Source organism: Motacilla alba, chromosome 2 (assembly GCF_015832195.1).
Source record: "Motacilla alba alba isolate MOTALB_02 chromosome 2, Motacilla_alba_V1.0_pri, whole genome shotgun sequence".
In the NCBI taxonomy this organism is placed as follows: Eukaryota; Metazoa; Chordata; class Aves; order Passeriformes; family Motacillidae; genus Motacilla; species Motacilla alba.
Window position 1 is genome coordinate 23,829,285 of NC_052017.1, and position 21,785 is coordinate 23,851,069.

The 21,785-nt window shown below is 45.0% G+C and overlaps 1 protein-coding gene across 1 annotated transcript in view; it reads left to right on the forward strand.

Annotated features, from left to right (window-relative positions):
- Window positions 1-21,785, forward strand: part of LOC119697062 (probable acyl-CoA dehydrogenase 6) — an 81,281-nt gene that overhangs the window by 9,401 nt on the left and 50,095 nt on the right. Inside the window, exon 2 of the mRNA XM_038127145.1 lies at window positions 2,852-2,972. Coding sequence (XP_037983073.1) covers window positions 2,852-2,972 — 121 coding nt within the window. The remainder of the gene's footprint in view (window positions 1-2,851; window positions 2,973-21,785) is intronic.

Below are 21,785 nucleotides of genomic sequence, written 5' to 3' on the forward strand. Positions count from 1 at the left end.
TTCCATACATAAGACTTACTGTGCCCTTGCTGCCAGAAAAAGAACAGTTTTTGTTGTGGTATACTGCTACTTCAGCAGGTGGGAAAGTTATATGGCTCCTTAATCAATTTTACATCCCAAATGCCATTGAGATTTGGCCAGCTAGATCAGGTGAAAAGACTTCTTTTGTGGCTGGGAATATCTGTCACATGATACCTGTAGTATGCAGTGCTAAATATTTCTAGTGTTAGAAGTTTTAAATCTTGTTATAGTTGGTATCCTGGTGATGGAAGTCCAAATGCTGGCACCCATGATTTCCATGTTTCTCATGATAAAGCATATGTAAATAAGCAGACCAGCTGCTCACATACTGCTGAAAGCTTGCTTCTGTATAATTGCCAAACACTGCATGGATACCTTAGGGTTAAAGTTAAGACGCCTACATAATATTTGCCTGCAGTTCAAGAGTAAAATATTTTTCTGAGGGCACAAATGTGAGGAAATAGCTAAAGCCAAGGGAGGGGACAAATCAGATGGTTGAAGTAAGAAGCATTATTTGACCTGTCTTCAGCAAGGTTTTAAGCAAATGTTTAATTTTGTGATCATTCAGTCACTGCTGGCTTGACCCTTTAAAAATACCTCTCCTTGTTTCAATTAGCTTTTCTAGGAAGGGATGACAATATCCAGTAATCAGTGCTGAAGCACCAGCCAGTTGAGGAGTACTGTAGTTCTTTGGGAATTTGGCTTATTTTTTTATGAGGTTGTACTAGGGAAGGTGTTCCCACAAAACCACAGTGAATGGTGCAATAGCTAAGAAGAAACTGTGGCTATCAGTATCTGAACTGTGATTTAAAAAAAAAAAATTTAAAGCCATACACAATTTATGGTTTGTGCAGTGAGGTTGTCTTTGGGGGTTTAATTGTTGTGTCATGCAAGGAAGATTGTGTTTTAATCAATGTGGCAAACCTCACCTGGTAATAAGTTAGTTCTGTTACACAATTTGAGTTTTACGCAAAGGCACAGGAGCAAACCTGCAGAAATCATGGCTTAGTCATTCAGAATCTGCTTAGCTTCAAAGGTACCTTTGTATGTAGGCTACAAAAAAACCTGGCCCAGTACCAGCTACAACAAACAAAACTCTATGTTAGTATATTCACCACATATTTTTGCCAAGATCCATCAAAATACTGGAATAACTTTTTGTACACTCTTTCAGGTATTCCCCTGGGTGTTATCCAATTAGCATTGCCAGATGCTGTTACAGCCAAAAAGGTGTTTCACCACCTTCAACATTGAGGGTCAGTGACTTAGGATCTGAGCATATGGGATGTGGTAATATAGAAGAGAAATATAAGCTCTCCTAGATAGGGTTCTGCCAAGTATTTTTTTACTATTGATCATTCAACCTGTGTTAATCGATATAACAGTGGGAGAGAGATAATAATTACTGAATGAGTTGAACATTCAGTATAAGAGTTTCTCAGAATTTGGTGAGAGAAGTGAAAAAGTGATTTTCCTGTTACCAGCATTCAAGTATGTTTATTTCTGTGGCCAACTGCAAGACAGAAAGCAGCCATATAAGGGCTGAAATTCTCCAAAGAATGTGCAATAAATGCGTAGTTTGGAAGAAGGTTTCGCAGGGTCTCAAGAACACAGCAGTCATGGAGGGAGAGGATTCTATTTCGAGCTCAAGAAATAGCACCACAGGACTTGTTTATTTAGTGGAGAAAGAAGACTAAAAGGAGTAAGTTCTTGAAATAACAAATTCTCTCTTCCTGAAACAGCATAGTAGTAAAACCGTGGTCCCATGTTAAAGGCATTACCTTTCTATTTATATTGGTAGGGTTTAGTTTGTGGGGAGGATGTTTCCTATTCGGACCCCCTCATGAGGCTGACCGAGGTGTGTGGTGCCCTTGGCTGCATGGCAGAAGGAGCCTGTGCCAAGGCCTGCTGTGGGCTGCAGAGCTGGGTAGAGGTGGGCACAACCCAGCTGCCTCATGATGAGCTGGCAGGCAGCAAGAACACACGTGCACACTACCCACTTTGCTCCTTTCCCATGGCCATGGAAATCTGGGACTTTGTGGAGCGAAACATCCAGCTTCTGTGCCCTGAAACCTGAAGGTGTTGCTGAATGTAGTGGCTGTACTGCAGATGTGTTTTGCTTGCAAAGGCTGGAAGGGAAGGCTGCAGCCTGAACACTGTAAGGACTGCAGTCAGGCAGCTTAGGACACTGACTTTTGGAAGGTGTGCAGCACTAGCAGTAGCACAGTCAAGAGTTGCTCAGGGACTAGATTTGGAATATTATCAATTCTGGAAGAAGATCATACTTTTCCAGTACATGTTCTGTCAGACTTGTGGGGAAATCTAAATACAGACATGCTCCAAACAGCACCGACTTCTTTGAGAGTGTTTCAGGCAAAGGGAGAGGAAATTAATCTCTTCTACTTGACTTTCTTGGTACTGTGTATAGTCATCAAGAACAGATCAACGTTTTTTTGCCAAGGTTCTTTCGAGGATAATCCAGATTTCCTTTCCTGTCACTTTCTAGAAACTGTACCCAAAGTGGTAACAAATAATGAGGGAAGCAGCCATTTTCATAGACCTTGGAGAGGCTTAAATTAGCCCTGATGGCCTGTTCTAGTAATAACTGCTACAAGAATTATTTACATTTGCGTGATTACGTTTGTTGTAATAGTTGTGGGTCAGTGGAAAATAAGGATATCCATCAGGAAGTAAGAAAATTAGTGGGCTTTTCTCTGTATGTTGTTTTTTCTTTTTCTTCTTGAATTGCAGTTTTTAGGAGAAAGTAGTCAAAAGTTTTTGTGCAGGATGCCTGTGTTTGTAACTTGTACAATTTGTTTTCCAAATCTAGATCATTGACAAGGAGATTAACCCCTTTGTGGATAAGTGGGAAGAAGAAGGACAGTTCCCAGCACATAAAGTGTTTAAAATCCTGGGACAGGCTGGATTCCTTGGTGTGGATAAGCCAACAGGTAGGCAAGTGTGTAACTCTTGACTATTAATAATGATAGACCCAAAAGATTAATTAGGCTTTGCCCCAGGTCAAAGTATGGGGTTGGAATTCAGTGCAAAGTTTGATTATATTCCTCAGTCACATACAGAGTTACCAACTCTGCAAATACACAAAATAACATTGTTGAGTACTTAAGTTGATATCCTTCTAAATACAAATGTTAAAACCTGTATCGCTGGTTTTTTAAAATTAGGGAAATGAACATCACTTCAATTTTTAACATAAAATCTGTATAAGAACTTCTCTTCTGCATCTAGATACGTATGAAATAATCCAGATCTTCATTAAAGAAACTACAATCCGTAGGCATTGGAAGCATTTTAAGATTTGGCTTGTTGTACTTCCTGAACATGCAACCTCTCCATCACTTCAAAGGATGAGGATAGTGTGGCCTTTGGGCCATTATCCCCTACATTGTCTTTAAAATTCATTATTCCAGCCCATAGAAGCCTGAACAGAACAGGAGGCTGATGACACAGAGAGCAGGGTTTTTTGGTGTGTATGTTTATTTATGTAGGTGACCCTTAAGTCCTGAGGAATAGGAAGTATTTCTGCTCTTCAGCTAAGATACATTCTGCTATTTTTAATATGTGATATAATATGTACTTGTTGTCTTTTAAAATGCTGCTGTTACATGTTCAAGTCAGAATTCTCAGTGATTTTCTTTTACTCCCATTTTCCTACATTCAGAGCAGCCCAAAGTGTTTAACAGTTAACTGCAGATAATTTTCTGTATGGGTTGGCTCACGTAATCTCAGCTATGCCACACCACATCATGATATTGCTAAGGCACAGGGTTCTGTGCAACAAATTATGTCTTTTTATCACTTAATTTCAGAGAAAATATTCCCTTTTGAAATTAACTCAAATTCTTGTTATGTGGAAGGTTGTCCCACAGCTGTTCAGCTGTTAGATCTCAGAGAACTGTTGGGCTGTGATTGTCTGACAAATCCATTTAGGTCTGAGCTGGTATTTCTTTACAGAAATGCTGACAGGTCAAGATTATGCTTAAGATCTATTTAAAGGACAAATAGGATTACTGGGGGAGAGAGAAAACCGCTTCTACTTTCTGCTATAATTGTTTGATAGGCAGATTTGAATTGCATCTCAGAGGGTCTCCTTTGCACTGCTGATATTCGTGTTGGGTGTAATAATGGTGCATTGCATGGCTGGCAGATTTCAGTTCTGCCTTCTTATATTCATCTCAGGGCATGCAGAGGCTTCAGCTGGGGTAAGAAACCTCATTGCTGAAGGTGCTGCTTATAAAACAATACAGAGGTGGGAACTTTGTATAAAGCTTACAAAATATCTGGACAAGAAATAACTGGAGTAAAATCCAGTGAAGGAGGGACTCGTGGAGGTAAAGATGGTACAGAAGGTTGCATGAACTTATTACACTTGTCATACTCATGTTTAAGACTATTTTAACTTTGGCTTTGATGTTTGTATCTAGCTGTTAATATAATTTATTTGACCTCTGAAGCTACATTTTAAAAAAAGGTGTAAAAAATTGATAAAATCCTCAGCAACCTGTGATCCATCTCAGTTCAGTATTGTTGGGCACCAACTCCTTGGGAGCTGCTGTCTTTGCAGCGTTCAGTTGTGCAACAGGATGTCACCAGATCTAGCTTTGCTCTGTAATGGTGTAATGCCACCAGGTACATCTTGAAAGTCCTGAAACTTTCTCCTGATGGTAAGTCAAAGTAAGATGTGTAACAGCACAGTGTATATAACTGCACAACTTTGGGAAAGCCTGAAATTCTTTGTCTTCTACACTTCTATACAGTGCTTAGGCTTGCTGTGTGATCAGTGTATACTGTAAAATAGAATTAAAAGATCCACTTTTATACTCTGCTCAGCCACTTCTGTTATTTAGTTGCTGTGTGCAGAGGAAGAGAAGTCTTATGAAATTTGAAGAAGCCAAGGGCAGCCAGGAGCTTTGGAGGGGTGTTGCAGGAGAAGGGAGATTAAAATTATTTGAGGAGAGCAATTGCAATGCAGAGCACTTGTGAGTTAACAGTCTGCCCTACTTTCTCTTTCACAAACCAAAATTATCATGTTGTAGCTCTTCAAATCCAGATCATAAGACATTCTCTTTAAAAAGCACTGATTTTTTTTAAAGTTAATTCCATTTAGTAATAATTGAAATTTGGAATTCAAGTTTTATTGAATTTGTTTTCCAAAATCATTCTGTCAAGTATGGAGGTTTTTTTTTCCTGCAGAAATAACTTCGAAACTTTTTGATTGAGCAGAAATGGGTCACAAACTTGTTCTGCCAAGATAGAAGGAAACATCTGTTGGATTTTAGATTTGTTGAAAGTAGACTTTTTCCTGTGTAAACACCATTCCCTTTGTGAACAATGAGCTGCTTCATGGGAGTCAGGTTTTTAAAAGAACATGCCTTACATGTGTCCTTTATCACTGGAAACTTTCTCTGTGTGGAGAACTGATTTGGGGCACTATTTGTATTGCAAAAGATCTATCCATTCCCGCTGTATGCAGTTGCAGGCTACAAACTTGAAAAAGCTTTTCCTGTATATTTTTTCACAGTTGTTTACACAGTAGTTGGTTCTAGTGAATATTGGCTGTAGTTCAGGATGTTCATTGGAGGTCATGTAAACATTGTGAGCAAAGCTCAGACATGCACCCATAATTGGAGAATTTTTAAGATCATCAGTAGATTTAACTTACTGTCTGGTCAGTTCTCTGCCAAAGAGTCTTCTCTTTGAACAGTTTCTCTGCTCTGTTTTTTTTTACATGACTCAAAAACAGTGCATATGTTAGCTTTCCTTAGGAAAGTGTTTGTCTTCTGTTACATTGCAAGATTCTTCCTACTACTAAAATACATGGTGAAAAGTGAATATCATTTATGCATAAGAAGTGTCTGTATGCAAAATGTGCATATTTACTTAATTAAGGATTTAGAAGAAAGAAACAACATCCCTATATACTTACTATTCTTCATTTATTGTTTACTGTGTATTTCTTCATAAATTATAAAATCCTGAGTTATTGAGCTACTGCCAGTCCCAAAACTAAGGGCAGAGAATATTAGGGCAGGCAACAGAAATATTTAACCAGTCTTGGTAGTTTGCCATTGTCTGTTTTGCTAAGGGAAGTGGGCAAGACATATTCTTTGAACTGTTCTATGTGCAGATTAGATGAGATACTGGATTAAAAGTGGAAAGTATCTGTGTGGTTATTTGTGATCTTATGGTTTATGAATCAAAGCCTTGGCTGTTGCTAAATTCTAGGATGTATTGCCAAAAATGCAGGCTCAAAATGTACTGTGTGCCTGTGTATGCTGATGCAGATGATTAAAAGTTGTTTTATCAGCTGATGTAAAAGCACAGGAATCCTGCAAAGGATGGGAGAGAAGGGTTTGTGGGAGGGCAATGTTTGCTCTCCTGCATATTCACATGGCATCACTGTGAAACATGAGTGGTAATGATGCCTGCTCTGGGCATTTCAGTAGTGTTTCCCTGGCAGTGCTGTAGGAGTATTTAGTGGAATGCGTTAGCATCTAGAAATAATTATGACAAGTTTGTCCAAATAGTAGCCTTCATTTATTACTGTCAGACACCTAGCAGTGAATGTAGAAAATATGTTCTTATATATTTCAGGAGAGTTAAGTAACTGTGGTATGATTTGCACATGGATGGGAAAGTGTAGTTCTACACTGTCTGTCCCCTTCCTCTACTGCTGGGACAAACGCCAGATTTGGGACTGGAGAAAGTAATAGTCATTACCTTCTTGTCACTTTGGACAGAGAAGCATCTAATAAAACAAAAATAATGTTTCAAGTGTATGATTGCACTGCAATTGGAAAATGATACAATACCTTTCCTTCAGAAAGCCTGTTTATTACAAGTGTCTCTGTGTTGAATGTGGGAAGGGAATATAGATCTATATTATCCTCTAAGGTTAATTCTGTTGTTTTCTTTGCAAGTATACATTTCTCTGGTAAAATGAGACCTTGTGAGAGTTTGGGCATGGAGAATCACTTGGAAAAAGTGTATGGGGTTATTTTTTCCCATTTCTGTAATACTAAGCCTTGTTATTATAGAGAATGAGCATAGAAGGACCTGGGAGGAGCAAAAACTAGAAAGGGATTTAGTAGTTCAGGTGAAACAGGATTCGATGGTAACTTAGAAAGTAAATGGAAGATGTTCAGGTACTTCTGTGGATAGAACTAGGAGGGATATATTTGTCAGAAGTGAATTAATTTACCCCAGACCATTCCTGTATGGCAGTAGTGGACCAGCTGCAGTGCTTGTTCTTGCTTTAAGATTCAAGTATAGCCAGCTGAATCGACTGCTTGATCTTTTTGCCACTTACAAAAGAGTGCAATAATCATTAATATATAGTAGTTGCACTCTAAAGGTTTGCAAGAGAAGCCTTTGGGCTGTGCTTTCAGACCGCAATGAACCTATAAATCAGCACTCTGAAGTGTTTACCAGCTATAATTTATACCTGTATTGCAATCCAGAAGTAATTTTGATAGGCCTTCAAAAAGCAGTAGACCAAACCAGTCACTGCTTCATTTGAATCAATTTGATGACAAGAATTGTGATGTGTGGCAGGGTTTTGGAGACCTTGATCAGATAAGTATAAGAAATATCAGATGCTTATTGGACCTTCTAATTCAGTGGATTGGATTGAAATCTCAGGAAAACAGGGTTTTGTGTGTGTATATACACCTGAGTTTTGTGTAGTTGAGACTTTTTTTTCCCCTCCTGCACTGTTGTGAAATGCTGACTATTCAAGTTCCATCTAGTATCTTGCAAGTGCATGATGAAATTCAGGTGAAAATGGAAAGGGAGGGACAGTTTGCTACATTTCACAGGTCATCAGGTATTTCTGATTAGACAGGGAAATGAGCACTTGAGTTCATCTGTGGCTTTTCTTTAACTGTGAACCTGACTTGGGAAATGGCTGTTTCTTTTCCTCATGGCTGGTTGGGAAATGCAGTGGTACCTCTGGGAATAGCTTGTTCAGCTATCAATAGCAGCCAGAAGAGAACTGACTTACTGAAGGACACCCAGTCTTTGCAGAAGAGATAATCTTCCTTTAAATGCGTTGTTGATAGAGGGATCAGATTAGTTCCTGGGATTCTGCTTTTGTGCTTCAGATAAGGCAAATCCTCACACTCGTGGCTTGCAATGCAGAACACAGCAGTACTTCATGCAGTTCAGGTGTGCTAATAACAATACCTGAGGGGTCAGATGTAGGAATTTCTGAGATCTGGTATGTGTACAGGTTATGTCAAAATTATATTGAGAAGGCAATTTAAAATGTCTCTTTCCTGGAGAAAGTCAGAAGCATCTAACTGGTAGCAAATGCTCAGTTATGTATGTGCAATTAATGCTTGAGTTATTGACACACATTTCTCTCAGAGCAGACCTGCCATGCCAAATTCACTTCTGTGAATCACAGGCTTTGCACAAAGTGTCAGACCCACATGGTGTCTTGAATCTGACTTGGAGCAGTTAGAATCTGAGATGAGAGTGTTACAAGCAGATGTCACTGTTCTGTCCCTGTTCTACTCTGGGATGTGCAGGAGAGTCTGTCCTCTATTGTGCTTGACTTGCCTCTAGTTTTGTAGGAAATTGTTGGGCTTGGGGATTTTCAAAGAGATACATCTAATAAAAATCTGATGGTCTTGATTTTATAATTGTGAATAAGAGTAGAATGTACACTAAAGAGAACAGTTAATATATTAAAGAAATATGAAATAATATAACACCTGAAAAGAATATAGGGTTTGAGACATTATCAAGTAGATATACTGTTCAGGAAGTTTTTATTAGAGGCATCTTGCTTATTCTTTACTTCTGTAGATCAAATAGCAAGACTGTCTCTTGACAAAGCTTGGCCAATGAATGAGGTTATACTAAAACAACCTGGGTATTACAAATATGTCTAATTTACACATCACTGTCTTTTCCTAGTCTCAAGATTCTTGACATCTGTCATGTACATAAATGGCATAATTTAAAAGCTTTCTGAAAGTATAAATGCACCTCTTGTGCTTACATGTCAGTACACATTTGAAGTGTGGACCAACTGTGAGAGACAAAGTGATAATAAAATGTTCTTCCAATCACCAGAATTGTACATACACTGCAATTTAATGTAAGTTTTCTGTTTTACAGAAGAAGTTTTGAAGTAAGACCTCAGTGTCAGGTTTTTTTCTGGTTTTTTCCCCTTTGTTTTGTTTCTTAAGCAGTGGCATGGGAGGTCATTTGCGATAAACAAAGTACTTCTTGCAGAACAATGTATTTCCTGAAGAATGTGTCTGTTTGTTCTCTTTGTGCCTTTCCTGGGTGGCCTAGAATTGCTGATTTCTGTTATCTCTAGTGCAGTAGCTATAGTTTCCCATAAGACTACAAATGCACTCTGTGGTCTTGCCTGCCCTGGGAGATACCTTCAGAGCTGGGCAGCAGGAGCCAGGAACGTGGCATGACTGGAGGAGGGCAGGAACTTCTTGTGTGAGACCTTTGGAACAGCATGACCTCTGTACGTGCACTTCTCTTGAGCCTGAGAGCTGGCAGAAAATGGGCACTTGCCCAGAGCCTAAACCACTTACAAATCAGCTTCACTTGTACACCTGAAAGGGGGAACAAAGGTAGAATTAATGAAAAATTTCCATGAATGTGTATCACAGGAGAAAGTATTTGAGTGACATTTCTGAGTGCTTTTAAATTGTTTGAAGGTGACTTCAGTCAGCATTTCTTCTACTTCCTATACTGTGTGTCAGAGGAAATGAATGGGACTGTTCTTACCCTTGCTTTATTATTCAAGAACAGGGGTCTCTCAACAGAGCAGAAGATCAGTGAGTAATAAGCTTTCTGAAAGGAATTTTTTTTTTCCTTTTTACATTATGTATAACCTGTGAAACTCATTCCATGGAAATCACAAGCAGCAAAGTTTAACACGAATCCTGAGAATGTTAAATAACTGTACAGATGGTGGCACCATCCACAGTTACTACAGGGAGAGTAATTGTATTTCTGATCATCAGCTGCTCACTTAGCAGGTGAATGCACGATTTCACAGCTTCTTGTACTCTGTGGCCTCACCAAGTCCCCCCTGAACAGCACATCTAGCACTTCTCCCTGTACTGGAGTCTAAGCCTGGCAAAAACATTCACAATACATATTCCACTTGATCAGGATCCTTCTGCAACCCAAGAAAGGAAGTCTTTAATTAGTCACAGAGCCATAAAGTTTGGAAAAGACCTCTTAGATCATCAAGTTAAACCATTAACCCAGCACTGCCACGTTAATTTTTGTGCTTTTCTCCATCTTTGTATGTTGGAATGGTTGTGAACATGTTTTTTACAGGTCACTACTATCCATATTTATTTTCTAAATCTTACCACCTGTTTTCAGCCACCTCTATCTACTTGTGTTTCCCACTGAGCCTCATCTCTTTCTATTTCCTTTTTTTCCCTCTTGAGAGGATTCTGGTGGGTCCTTGTGTAAATTCCTTAACAAATTCTATTTGCTGCTTCTTCTATTTTAACTGACTTTGAAAGGACCGAAGGCAATAAAAATGTTTTTTTTCAAAAAAAGTAATGTAAAAGGCCTCTGAATCCATTTTTCTGTTTTTTTTTGGTCTTTGATTGTTTGCTTGTTTTAGGTAGAATAATGAGGGGCTCTTTCCCCTCCCACCCCCTCTTTTTTTTTTTCCCCAAGAGCAATAGCATGGGAGCAACATGCTCTTCCGTAGCTGCTGTAAAAGAACTGTTAGTTGAGTTTGTCACTCAGAGCTGGTCAGGAAATTCTTTCCAGTGCATCCAGATGCTTCCTGTGCACAAGACTGCTGTCATACTTGGCACATGATTAAAAAAAAAATAAAAAATTCACACTGGTTTTAGCCAGGTCCTTTGGCACCATGGAGGGAGGACAGTTTTGCTGGTAGGACAGTGACACTGTGCTTGGGGTTGTTTGGAAGAAAAAAAAAGGAGCATGTAAAATTTCTATTTATTTATTTTTAAAGCCTTACACTAATTCATATTCTGCACATGTCAGGTTCTGCGCGAATAAAAGAAAATAGTTATGGCAGCTGATACTTGTAGCAGTGCTGCATTTAAGAGGAGATTTTGGCATCTTTGTATTCTGGAGGATATTTGTGCTGATCACAATGCATCCTCTGACCTCTTTGTGGATTGTATTATTCTTTTACATGCTTCTGCATGAGAAAGGTTGTGTAAGCTGTACCTTCTGGTTGTTCCTGTAAAACCTGTGCGCTGCTGGACCTATAAAAGAAACAATTATGCACTTGTTACCTTTGGACAGGTCTCACCTGGACTCCCTGGCACCACACTAATGAGATGACCAGATAAACCTGATTCTCTCAAGAATAAATGCAGTTTCTTACGTTTTAATCCTGTGTCCTTCCCAACACAATCTTGGGAATCCCATCCTCTATCTCTGCCCAGGTTGAAGCTGTGTGTCATCAGATCCCATAGCCCCAGAGGAGGTTGTGGAAGGAGGAGACTACAAGAGGAAACAAACACCAGGAGGAAAATTCTTTACATACAACTCATTTTGACAGGAAATGTTTTGCTCCTTCCGGCAGAACTTTTTCAAGATACTAATTTCACTTTATTCCATTTTTGCATTTATTTCTTGCTACAGAGAATCCAGTTTCTTCTCTCCTAGAAGACAGATTGCCGCGCTGCTGTGTCGATCGCCCTCTACTCCCCCGGTAGTGGGGAGGAGGCTGCACCGGCTAGCTGGGAGCACCAAACAGCAGCCTGCAGCGGGGGGCACTACCCCAATGCGCCGGGGCGTCAGGGCAGCGCCTTCGGCAGGAGCACAAGCAGCCACGCGGGGAGCGGCGAGAATAGAAGAAGCGGTAGAAAAGAGGGTCTCCACACGAGGATGCAGTCCAGAGGGTTTATTGTAGGACAACCTCTAGGGGAATCCATGAGGGAAGACCAAGAGGAGTGAAAAACAGCAGTATATAAAGGGGGTGGACACAGACATCGATACATTCCATCAACCAATGAGGGAGAACTAAGGAGTGGGGTGACATTAGACTGACATGGACTAAAACCAATGAAACACAGACTGGGGAGGGGCCCGGGGTTCCTGTCCAATCACCCTCAGGGAAAGGGAGAAGTTTCTGGAAGACTGGGTGTGGTTTAGGGAGATGGACAGGGCCCGGGAGGAGGGGAAAATGTAACAAGTAGGGAAGTTGTCAAGGTAACCGGGGAGGGGACAAGGGCTTGGCAGCTTGCCCAGAACTGGAGGGAACCAACTCAAGGAGAGGGGGAAACCAGGGCTGAACCATCAACATAAGCTTGGGGTTACAAACCGGGGGGAATATCATAAACTGGGGAAAAGTAATACAAATGGGGGGAACAATACAAATGGACCCGAACGCGCACCACAACATCTCCCCCTTTTTTGTTTTGTAAAACGAAATAAAGTGACCCTTAGAGTCCAGTTTCTAAATTTGAGGAGTCCAGATATAAAGTTCCTTGCGTCGAATTCTCAGTGCCGGCGATGGTCTCCGGGACCGAGAACCACTGCGGGTCCGAGGATGCGGCGGCAGGGCTCATCTCCTCGTATGGTGACATCTGGACATCTGGACCCGAGGAGGGGGGAGTGGCGACATAGTTGACTTGTGGCGTTGTGGTGGGCAGGAGACGGAGGAGCAACTTATATATTACGGAAAAACTTAAAGCAATACATAAAATAACAAAAATTACAAGGAAAGTAGTGCAATCAAACTGAAGAGTCGGGGTCCAACTGAAACAAGCGAAGAAAATAGGTTAGAACTGAGGGTTCAGGGGGGGATGGTTCAGCCTGGGGGGCACCGGCAGTGGAGACTATTTTCCGTTTCCGCCTCAAGGCAGATTGGGTGACCTGCGGTGAGGCGTTTGGCTTGCACATCTTCCCGGGGAGGAATGGCTTGACCCACTTCGAAGGGACCCACTTGAGCCCGGCGGGGGTGGATACGCAAGCGTACCCACGACCCCAGGTCACCAGGTCAAAGGGCCCTTCAGTCCTCCACGTCTCCGGGTCCTTAATTAAGACTGGTGGCTTTTCTTTAAACTGGGTTGCGCGGCTGGTGTTAAAGTGCCTCGCGATGGGCGGGTTCAGGCACTCGAAACTGCAATTTAGGAAATTGATGGTAAATAAGGCCCTGGCGAGTCGGATCTGAGGGGATTCCACCTTCACTGCCCCTTTTTGATGTTCTAAGGTGCGTTTGAGGCTCTGGTGGGCCCGCTCAACCACGGCCTGCCCTGTCGGGGAGTAAGGGATGCCGGTCTTATGGCTCACTCCCCACTCCTGCAGGAAGCTTCGGAACTCCCTGGAGGTGTACCCTGGCCCGTTGTCCGTCTTAATTTCTTTAGGGATGCCCAACACGGAAAAGGCCTGCAACAGATGCTTTTTGACATCTGCCGACCTCTCCCCTGTGTGGGCAGAAGCGTAGACGGCCCCAGAAAAGGTGTCCACAGAGACATGCACATATTTAAATCTGCCGAAACAAGGGATGTGGGTTACATCCATCTGCCACACTTCACAACTGTGAAGCCCCCTTGGGTTGGCGCCGGCGCTGATGGCGGGAAGTTGAAAGGCCTGGCACTGTGGGCATGTGGCCACAATCGCCTTCGCCTGGTCCCTCGTCAGATGGAATTGACGGACCAGGCCGGGCGCATTCTGATGGAACCGTTGGTGGCTGAGCTTTGCCTGCTGAAAGGCGTCGGGAAGTGGGGCCATCTCAACAGGGGCGGCTAGGGCATCGGCACGCCGATTGCCCTCCGCGATGAACCCCGGGAGGTCGGTGTGTGACCTCACATGCATAACATAATATGGTTGCTCTCGACGGGAGACCAGATCTATTAATCTCGAGAGCAATTGAAAGAGAGCCATGTTTGGAACCTCCTGCAGGACTGCGCTCTCCGCCCTAGACACAACACCGGCAACATAAGCCGAATCAGTGACCAAATTGAAAGGCTTGGAGAACCTCTCAAAGACCCTGATGACTGCGGCCAACTCAGCAATTTGAGGTGATCCCTCAACTGTAACAACATCGGTCTCCCATTGCTGAGTTTGAGGATCCCTCCAAGTCGCCACTGACTTGTGGGATGCTCCGGACGCGTCAGTAAAAATGGTCAGTGCCTTTAAAGGCTTCCGGCTCTGAATCTTTTTTAGAGACAATTTAAATTGAACATCCTGATTGAATAATTTGTGGGCCGGTCTATGAATCGAAATTTGACCGGTGTAAGAGTCTAGAGCAAATTGGAGAGCCTCATTCTCCATGAGGAGGTGTTCCAGCATGGCCTTTGTCAAATGGCCCGAATTAAGGTGAATTGGAATATGTATGCATGTGAAATCAACACCTGCCAATTCCCGGATCCGGAAGCGGGCCTTCCGGATCAACTCCGCCACCAACTCTTGTGGCCTTGTCATTCTTTTGGACCTGTGGTGGCTGAGGAACACCCACTCTATAATCAAGAGGGGGTCCCTCAAGCCTCGGTCCTTGGATGTTTTCGCTGATAGATCCCACTGAAAGATCAACCCATGGAGGTGTGGCAGGGTTCCCAGAATGATAAAGTTGAAAGGCAGGTCTGCGTTATAACGGTGTGCCTGTCTCTGTGCGATGGTCTTTTGTACCTTTTCCAAGGCTGTGGCGGCCTCCTGGGTAAGGGTCCTGGGAGAACTGAGCTCCTCTCCCCCTTTCAAAAGATTGAAAAGGGGGGCTAGGTCTTCCGTAGGAATACCTAGCCAAGGTCTTACCCAATTCAAAGCCCCACACAGCTGGTGGACATCCGCTAAAGTGGACACTTTGGTATTGATGGCCAATTTTTGCGGAACAATGGTCCGCTTGGTGATTTCCAGGCCAAGGTATTTCCAAGGTGGCATCCTCTGAATCTTTCCTTCCTGAAGCTCGAACCCTGCAGAAGTCAATGCATCGATTGTCAGGGCAAGAGCTGGGTAAGTGTGTTGTCGTCAGGAGCACAAACTAATATGTCGTCGATGTAATGTAATATGATAGCATTTCTTGCTGCCTCGCGGACAGGGGACAGCAAGGAAGAGACATACCGCTGGCAAATCACGGGGGAGTTCTTCATGCCTTGCGGCAGGACTCGCCAGTGGTATCTCTTCCTCGGGGCTTCTCGGTTGATGGTGGGAACCGAGAAGGCAAAGCGAGGAGCGTCGTCCGGGTGCAGGGGAATTTGGAAAAAGCAATCCTTTATATCTAACACGGCCAAATTCCAATTTTGGGGGAGCATGGTTGGGGACGGCATCCCTGGTTGGAGAGCGCCCATATCCTCAATAATATTGTTAATTTGGCGAAGGTCGTGGAGGAGCCGCCATTTGTCTTTGTTCGGTTTCTTGATGACAAAGACAGGGGAGTTCCACGGTGACGTGGACTCCACGATGTTCCCCTTTTTTAATTGCTCTTCCACGAGCTCCGTGAGCGCCTGTAATTTTTGTTTATTCAGCGGCCACTGCTCTACCCAGATAGGCGAATTTGATTTCCAAGTCAATTTTTGGGTAGGGCGCTCTTCAGTGGCCGCTACTGAAAAAGCTGAGGGGCCTTTGGTAAGTCAATTGTGGCCCCCCACTGGGCCAAAACATCTCTCCCCCACAGGGGTTCCGCGTAGTCTAAAACGAATGGGCGAATAGAAGCCAATTGCCCATCCGGCCCCATAATTTGAACCACGCTCTTCGACTGCTTTGCCAATTGGACACCCCCAATGCCCTGGACTCGTCCAGCAGCGCTTTGCAATTCCCACTGTGACGGCCATTCCCTTGCGGGAATGATCGTCACGTCTGCCCCTGTGTCCAACATTCCATTTACCCTGGTGGATTGTCCTTTGTTTGTGAGTTGGCAGGTGAGCCGAGGCTTCCCACGCCCTAGCGTCTGTGACCAGCACACGTCTAGGGTGGGAGGCAAGGTGTTACCGTGCGCCTCCTGCTCACACTGCCAGAACTCAGAGAGGGTAACTGGAATTGCCTGGGCGATGATCTGGCCCTTCGGCAAGAACACAGGTGGGTGGATACAAATGATTCCAATGGCAAATTTCTCTGTGTTCGCTGGCAGCATTCCCGGAATGATGGTGATCTCCGGGGGTGTAAACTTTGTGTCTCCCACTACAACACACCTACATCCGACTCGAAACCAAGTACCTGGTGCCTGAAGCGCGACCATCGCGAGCCTGCACTGTGAGTCTCAGATGTTAATGGACTCGGCCAGTCGCAACCTGTAGGGTGGAAAACAGGAAGATGTGGTTAAGATTGGTAGCGTCTCCATCGGTGAAACAGTCATGTCCGGTGAATTTAAGAAAGATAAGGTGCGGGATTGGGGTCCCCTCCCTAAATTCCCCTCGCATGAGATGTTATTTCCCGCCTCATTTTTGTCTTCGCGCAAGGAGGGGTTGCGCTTGACAACTAGTTTTTTTGGTGTGCATCGTTCCCTGCCATGGATGCCGTCTGCCTCCTCCGAAACTCATGGAACTGGTTCTGCAGGGGGCAGTCGGGCATCCAGTGGCTTGGGTCGCCACACAAATGGCACTGTCCCTGGCTCGGTCTTCTTGCTGGCGCTGGAGTCCGCTGTGCCGCCATCACGTCTCCCCCGAGGTCTGCCGCTTCCGCGAAGGACACCCGGCGCGTTGGTGGTCTTGCTCCGGGGTCCTCCCTGACGATCGATGGTACCTTCCGCTGGCAGACCTCGATCATCTTTTGGATGGTCGGAGGTGGATCGAGCAGGAGACTGAGGATGGCGGCCTTGCAGGCAGAGTTGGCATTCGCGTTCGCTACCTCAGTGAGGATCTCCAGCCTGGCGCTCTCCGCCTGAACCTGCTGTTCAATGGCCCTGCGGAGGCGCTCAACAAAAACGATAAATGGTTCCTCTGGCCCCTGGTAAATCTTTGAGAAGGTGAGGGCCGGTGTAGTTGGTCTGAGCGCCAAGAAGGCCCGTTCGGCCACCTTGGCACTCTCACGGAGCGCTTGACGGGGGGTAACCCTGGCTTGGGTCGCCCCGTCGGCCCAATTCCCAAGACCGACCAGTAGGTCGGTACAAACCGCTTCACCACTTGGAGTTGTGGCAGTCTGGGTATTCTCCCACAAGTCTGGGAGAATATCCCTTACACCCTTTTTCCATGCTTCCTCCCACACTAGAAACTCAGTGGGGTTAAGAAGGCATGAAAAAAGCATCCGCAAGTCCGCGGGTACAACTGTGGTTTCTAATAAAGAGGCCCGAAGGAGCCCCCGGAAGTACTCACTCTCCCGGGAAAACTCCCTCTGAGCCTTGCACAACTCTTTTATGGTGGAGTGGGGGAATGGGGTCCATTGCGCCCGGGTGGGTCCTTCACCTTCCTTCAGATATGAGACTGGGGCCGCAGTTATCAGGAGCGGCGCTCCAGTCTTTGAATCCCCCCAGTCCACACCCCCGGAAACCGGAGCGTGGGAACCGGAAGGCGGGGCGTGGGAACCAGAGGGCCAGGGGGCGGGGCCAGGTGTGGGAACCGGGGCGGAGCTTTGGGGTGGAGTAGGTGGAATTGGCTCCGCCCGAGGGGCGTGCACAGAGGGCGGGGCTTGGGAAGGGGGAGGAGAAAGGGGCGGGTAAGAGGGTGGGGGGTTGGGAGAAGGATTAACATAATTTAGGGCGGGGTTAGGAAAATGAGAAGGGGTGGGGCAAGGATTGGCGGGAGAAAGAAAGGGGTTGTGGGGAGAAGAAGGGTTGGTGGCGGGAAAAACCACGAGGTTGCCACCATTTTGGGCTCCACGGGAGCCATCTTGAGGATAGGTCTGGGGGCTGCCACCCTCAGGAACTGCAGAACTGACTTTGGATCTGACAACTGGGGACTTGGGGGTAAAGGGTTCCGGGGATTGGAAAGAGCCCTCCGAAGTCTGGCCAGGACTCCGGAGGCGGGGGGTCAGGGAACCCTGAGGAGAGCCCGGGAGATGGTGGGAGACCGGCGCGGTGCCCTCGCGAGCTGCTCCCCTCAGGATCCCCTTATTCTTAGGGAGAGAAGGGGTGGAACGGGGGTCCGGGACTCGGGGGCAGGGAGAACACGAACTGGGGGGTGGTTGTTCCCTCAATTTCTGCTTCTCACACAATGCCGTCATAATTTGAAAACTCCAATACACTAATTTTTTATTTTTGGATCCCCCCTTAGCTTCCAATTGTGTTAATTTTTCGCCAACCGAATTCCAAAACCTTATGTCATTGACTAAATCAGGGAAGATCTCTGGAAATTGAGTGAACAACCATAAAATTAAATCTTTTAACTCCCGTTTAACAATTTTAACTTCCCTCCCCCCAAGGGTACCCACAACTTGGAAATAGACTCTTTTCTGGGGGACAGAGAGTTTAACACCCATCTCTGCCCCACGAAAACGAAACCTCGAAGTGAAACAGAAAATAACGTGAACTAAAATCCCCAACCGCCAGCCCCGATCCCACCGAGCCCAGGGTGAAACCTCTGACTCGACCGGACGAAACCGGGAGATTGGGCGGGGGATAGCTAACGAAGGTGGGGAGCTGCAGCTACTCACCCCTGACCAGCGGGGGAATGGGGAAAAACCTCGAGGTCCGCGGCTTCCTCCCGGATCAGCTTCTGGGTGGCGAAGTTGTTGATCCGATCCCCGTCCGGAGCGCCACCCCTAGAACGGGGTCTGCTCACGGAGCGGGGTAGCTTAACGACCACGGAGCAACCGACAGTCCACGAAGGGGAGACGAAACTCCCAACGGGGCCGTTGACTCCTGCCGCGGGGTCCGGTGATCTTCTCGGGCCCCACGTTGGGCGCCAAGCTGCCGCGCTGCTGTGTCAATCGCCCTCTACTCCCCCGGTAGTGGGGAGGAGGCTGCACCGGCTAGCTGGGAGCACCAAACAGCAGCCTGCAGCGGGGGGCACTACCCCAATGCGCCGGGGCGTCAGGGCAGCGCCTTCGGCAGGAGCAAAAGCAGCCACGCGGGGAGCGGCGAGAATAGAAGAAGCGGTAGAAAAGAGGGTCTCCACACGAGGATGCAGTCCAGAGGGTTTATTGTAGGACGACCTCTAGGGGAATCCACGAGGGAAGACCAAGAGGAGTGAAAAACAGCAGTATATAAAGGGGGTGGACACAGACATCGATACATTCCATCAACCAATGAGGGAGAACTAAGGAGTGGGGTGACATTAGACTGACATGGACTAAAACCAATGAAACACAGACTGGGGAGGGGCCCGGGGTTCCTGTCCAATCACCCTCAGGGAAAGGGAGAAGTTTCTGGAAGACTGGGTGTGGTTTAGGGAGATGGACAGGGCCCGGGAGGAGGGGAAAATGTAACAAGTAGGGAAGTTGTCAAGGTAACCGGGGAGGGGACAAGGGCTTGGCAGCTTGCCCAGAACTGGAGGGAACCAACTCAAGGAGAGGGGGAAACCAGGGCTGAACCATCAACATAAGCTTGGGGTTACAAACCGGGGGGAATATCATAAACTGGGGAAAAGTAATACAAATGGGGGGAACAATACAAATGGACCCGAACGCGCACCACAACAACAGATGAGTATTTTGGTCTTTGAAAAGTTTGCTTCATCATCAGCTTAAAGTCACCAGCAGATCTTTAATGCACATGAAAGATGCTATAAGTACTGCTGGATGGTACATTTGAATCTGAAGGAATCCTGAGTTTTGGAGGTGCCCACTGAACATGCTTCAGCAAACTGATTGTGCAAGACCTGGCCTGGCCTGTAAAGTCACTGTATTGTGTAACCCATAAGCAGCTCCAGGGATTTCAGAGTATCATCTTTGAGATGGATCAGAATCTGGCTACCGCACAGATAAATTGCTGCCTGATAAATTAGGGAAGGGAGGGAAAATATCCATTTTCTGTTAGGAAACTGGAAAAACAGTGGAAGATAATGAATTGCACTTTCTCTAAAGGTATTTTTCAAGCAGTTTAGTTAGGTGTCTGAAGCATAAAACATGTAAATGCAGAGGATTAGAGAAATCTTCCAACTTTGATCGTGCTAAAGGTTTGACAGATTTTAATTGCTCCCAGGTTTCAGACTTTGAAACAATCTAAGATGAAAAAACTAAAATGATGATATTATAGGAGATTTTTACCTTTGCAGCAACCATGTCTAGATCTATAGCATAGTGTGGTTTCTGCAAGGAAAAATGCACAGCAAAATGGGGAAGGTGGAGAGGGGGAGGACATTTTATGTTGTACCTTGTGCCTGCATGATGAGCATTCAGGAGGCATCCTTAGGTCTTCTGTCATAGTTTCAAGCTGTCTGGGATTCATGCCGAGTTCTGTGGATAGTCTCTCCAGCATGGCTTTAAAATATTTTCTTGGATTTGGTTAGATGTGTGTTTGTGGTGTGCACAGTCTTCCACTGATGGAATTAGTCAGGTGAAGCTGAATAGAGAGTGGGTACGTGGACATGGCTGGGAGATCTGGGGCTTGACCCTGCTCCCTTCTCCTACCACTCCAGCAAGCTCTGTAATTAGCTTGTCTGTAATGAAAGGGGGGGAAAGCCTCCAGCAGAGTCTTTCCATGTCCTGATGAGAGATGAAGCAGCACATGTGAAGGGTGGTGGTCTCTCACAGTGCTACTATCATCTCCTTTCGTGTCATTTGAATAGAGACACTGATAGTGCTTGAAAGAAAAAAATAGCTGAAATTTTAATGCAATTTTCCCTTCATTTCACTATTTTATTTATTCAATGGGTAGTTGTGAGCTGTATTCTGTAAATGCCTCCACATGCTGAATGATCTAATTTTCCATGTGGGAGTACAGAATAAACTTTGGAACACAAAAGGTTGCATGGAAAGGTGGCATTAATTATACAAAATTACCATCAGAAGGCAGATTATTATACAGAACATTCTTTTTTAACATTATGAAACAGCTTTTAATTTAATACTAAGTTTGAACTGACAACATTCAAAAAAACAGTCACAAAGCTTTGGAGTTTAATTTCTTGTAAGGGAGTATCCTTAGAGGTAGTTGTTGAAGCATACTAAGTAAGTTCAGGGGGGAAAGGAAATTTAAATGTAAGTTCTACTGAGTAAAAATAAAGGAATTTATTGAAATCATTAATTTCTGGTCATAACAGAGCTTGGTGAGAAAAGGTGAAATGGAACAATACCCAAGTTCTTCTCTGAGTCTCAAATATCCACGAACTGTAAATATGAGGGTAGCCTTGCAAAGAACAATACTGCAGCTGGGGGTACTGGTGGATTAAAAGTTGGACACGACCTGGCAAATGTGCACCCATAGCCCAGAAATCCAGAAGTATCCTGGCCTGCATAGAAAGCAATGTGGCCAGCAGGTCAAGGGAGGTGATTGTCCCCCCTCTCCTCTGCCCCTGTGAGACCCTACCTGCAGTGCTGCATCCAGCGCTGGGTCCTCAGCACAGGAACGATTTGAGCCTGTTGGAGCAAGTCCAGAGGAGGGCCATAAAGATGATTAGGACAGAGCACCTCTCCTGTGAGGAAAGGCTGAGAGGGATGGTGTTGTTCAGCCTGGAGAAGACTCCAGAGAGACCTTGTTGCAGTCTTAAGGGTGTTGCAGTACCTTAAGGGAGTTTATGAGAAATGTGGGGCCAAGCTCTTCAGCAAGGCCTGCAGTGATAGTACCGGGAGTAATGGTTCTAAATTACAAGAGGGTAGATTCAGATTAGATGCAAGGAAAACATCTTTTGCAATCAAGGTGCTGAAGCTCTGGAACAGGTTGCTCAGAGAGGTGGTAGATGTCCCTTCTGTGGAACATGCAAGGTCAGGTTAGACAGAGGTCTGATCTAGTTGAAGGT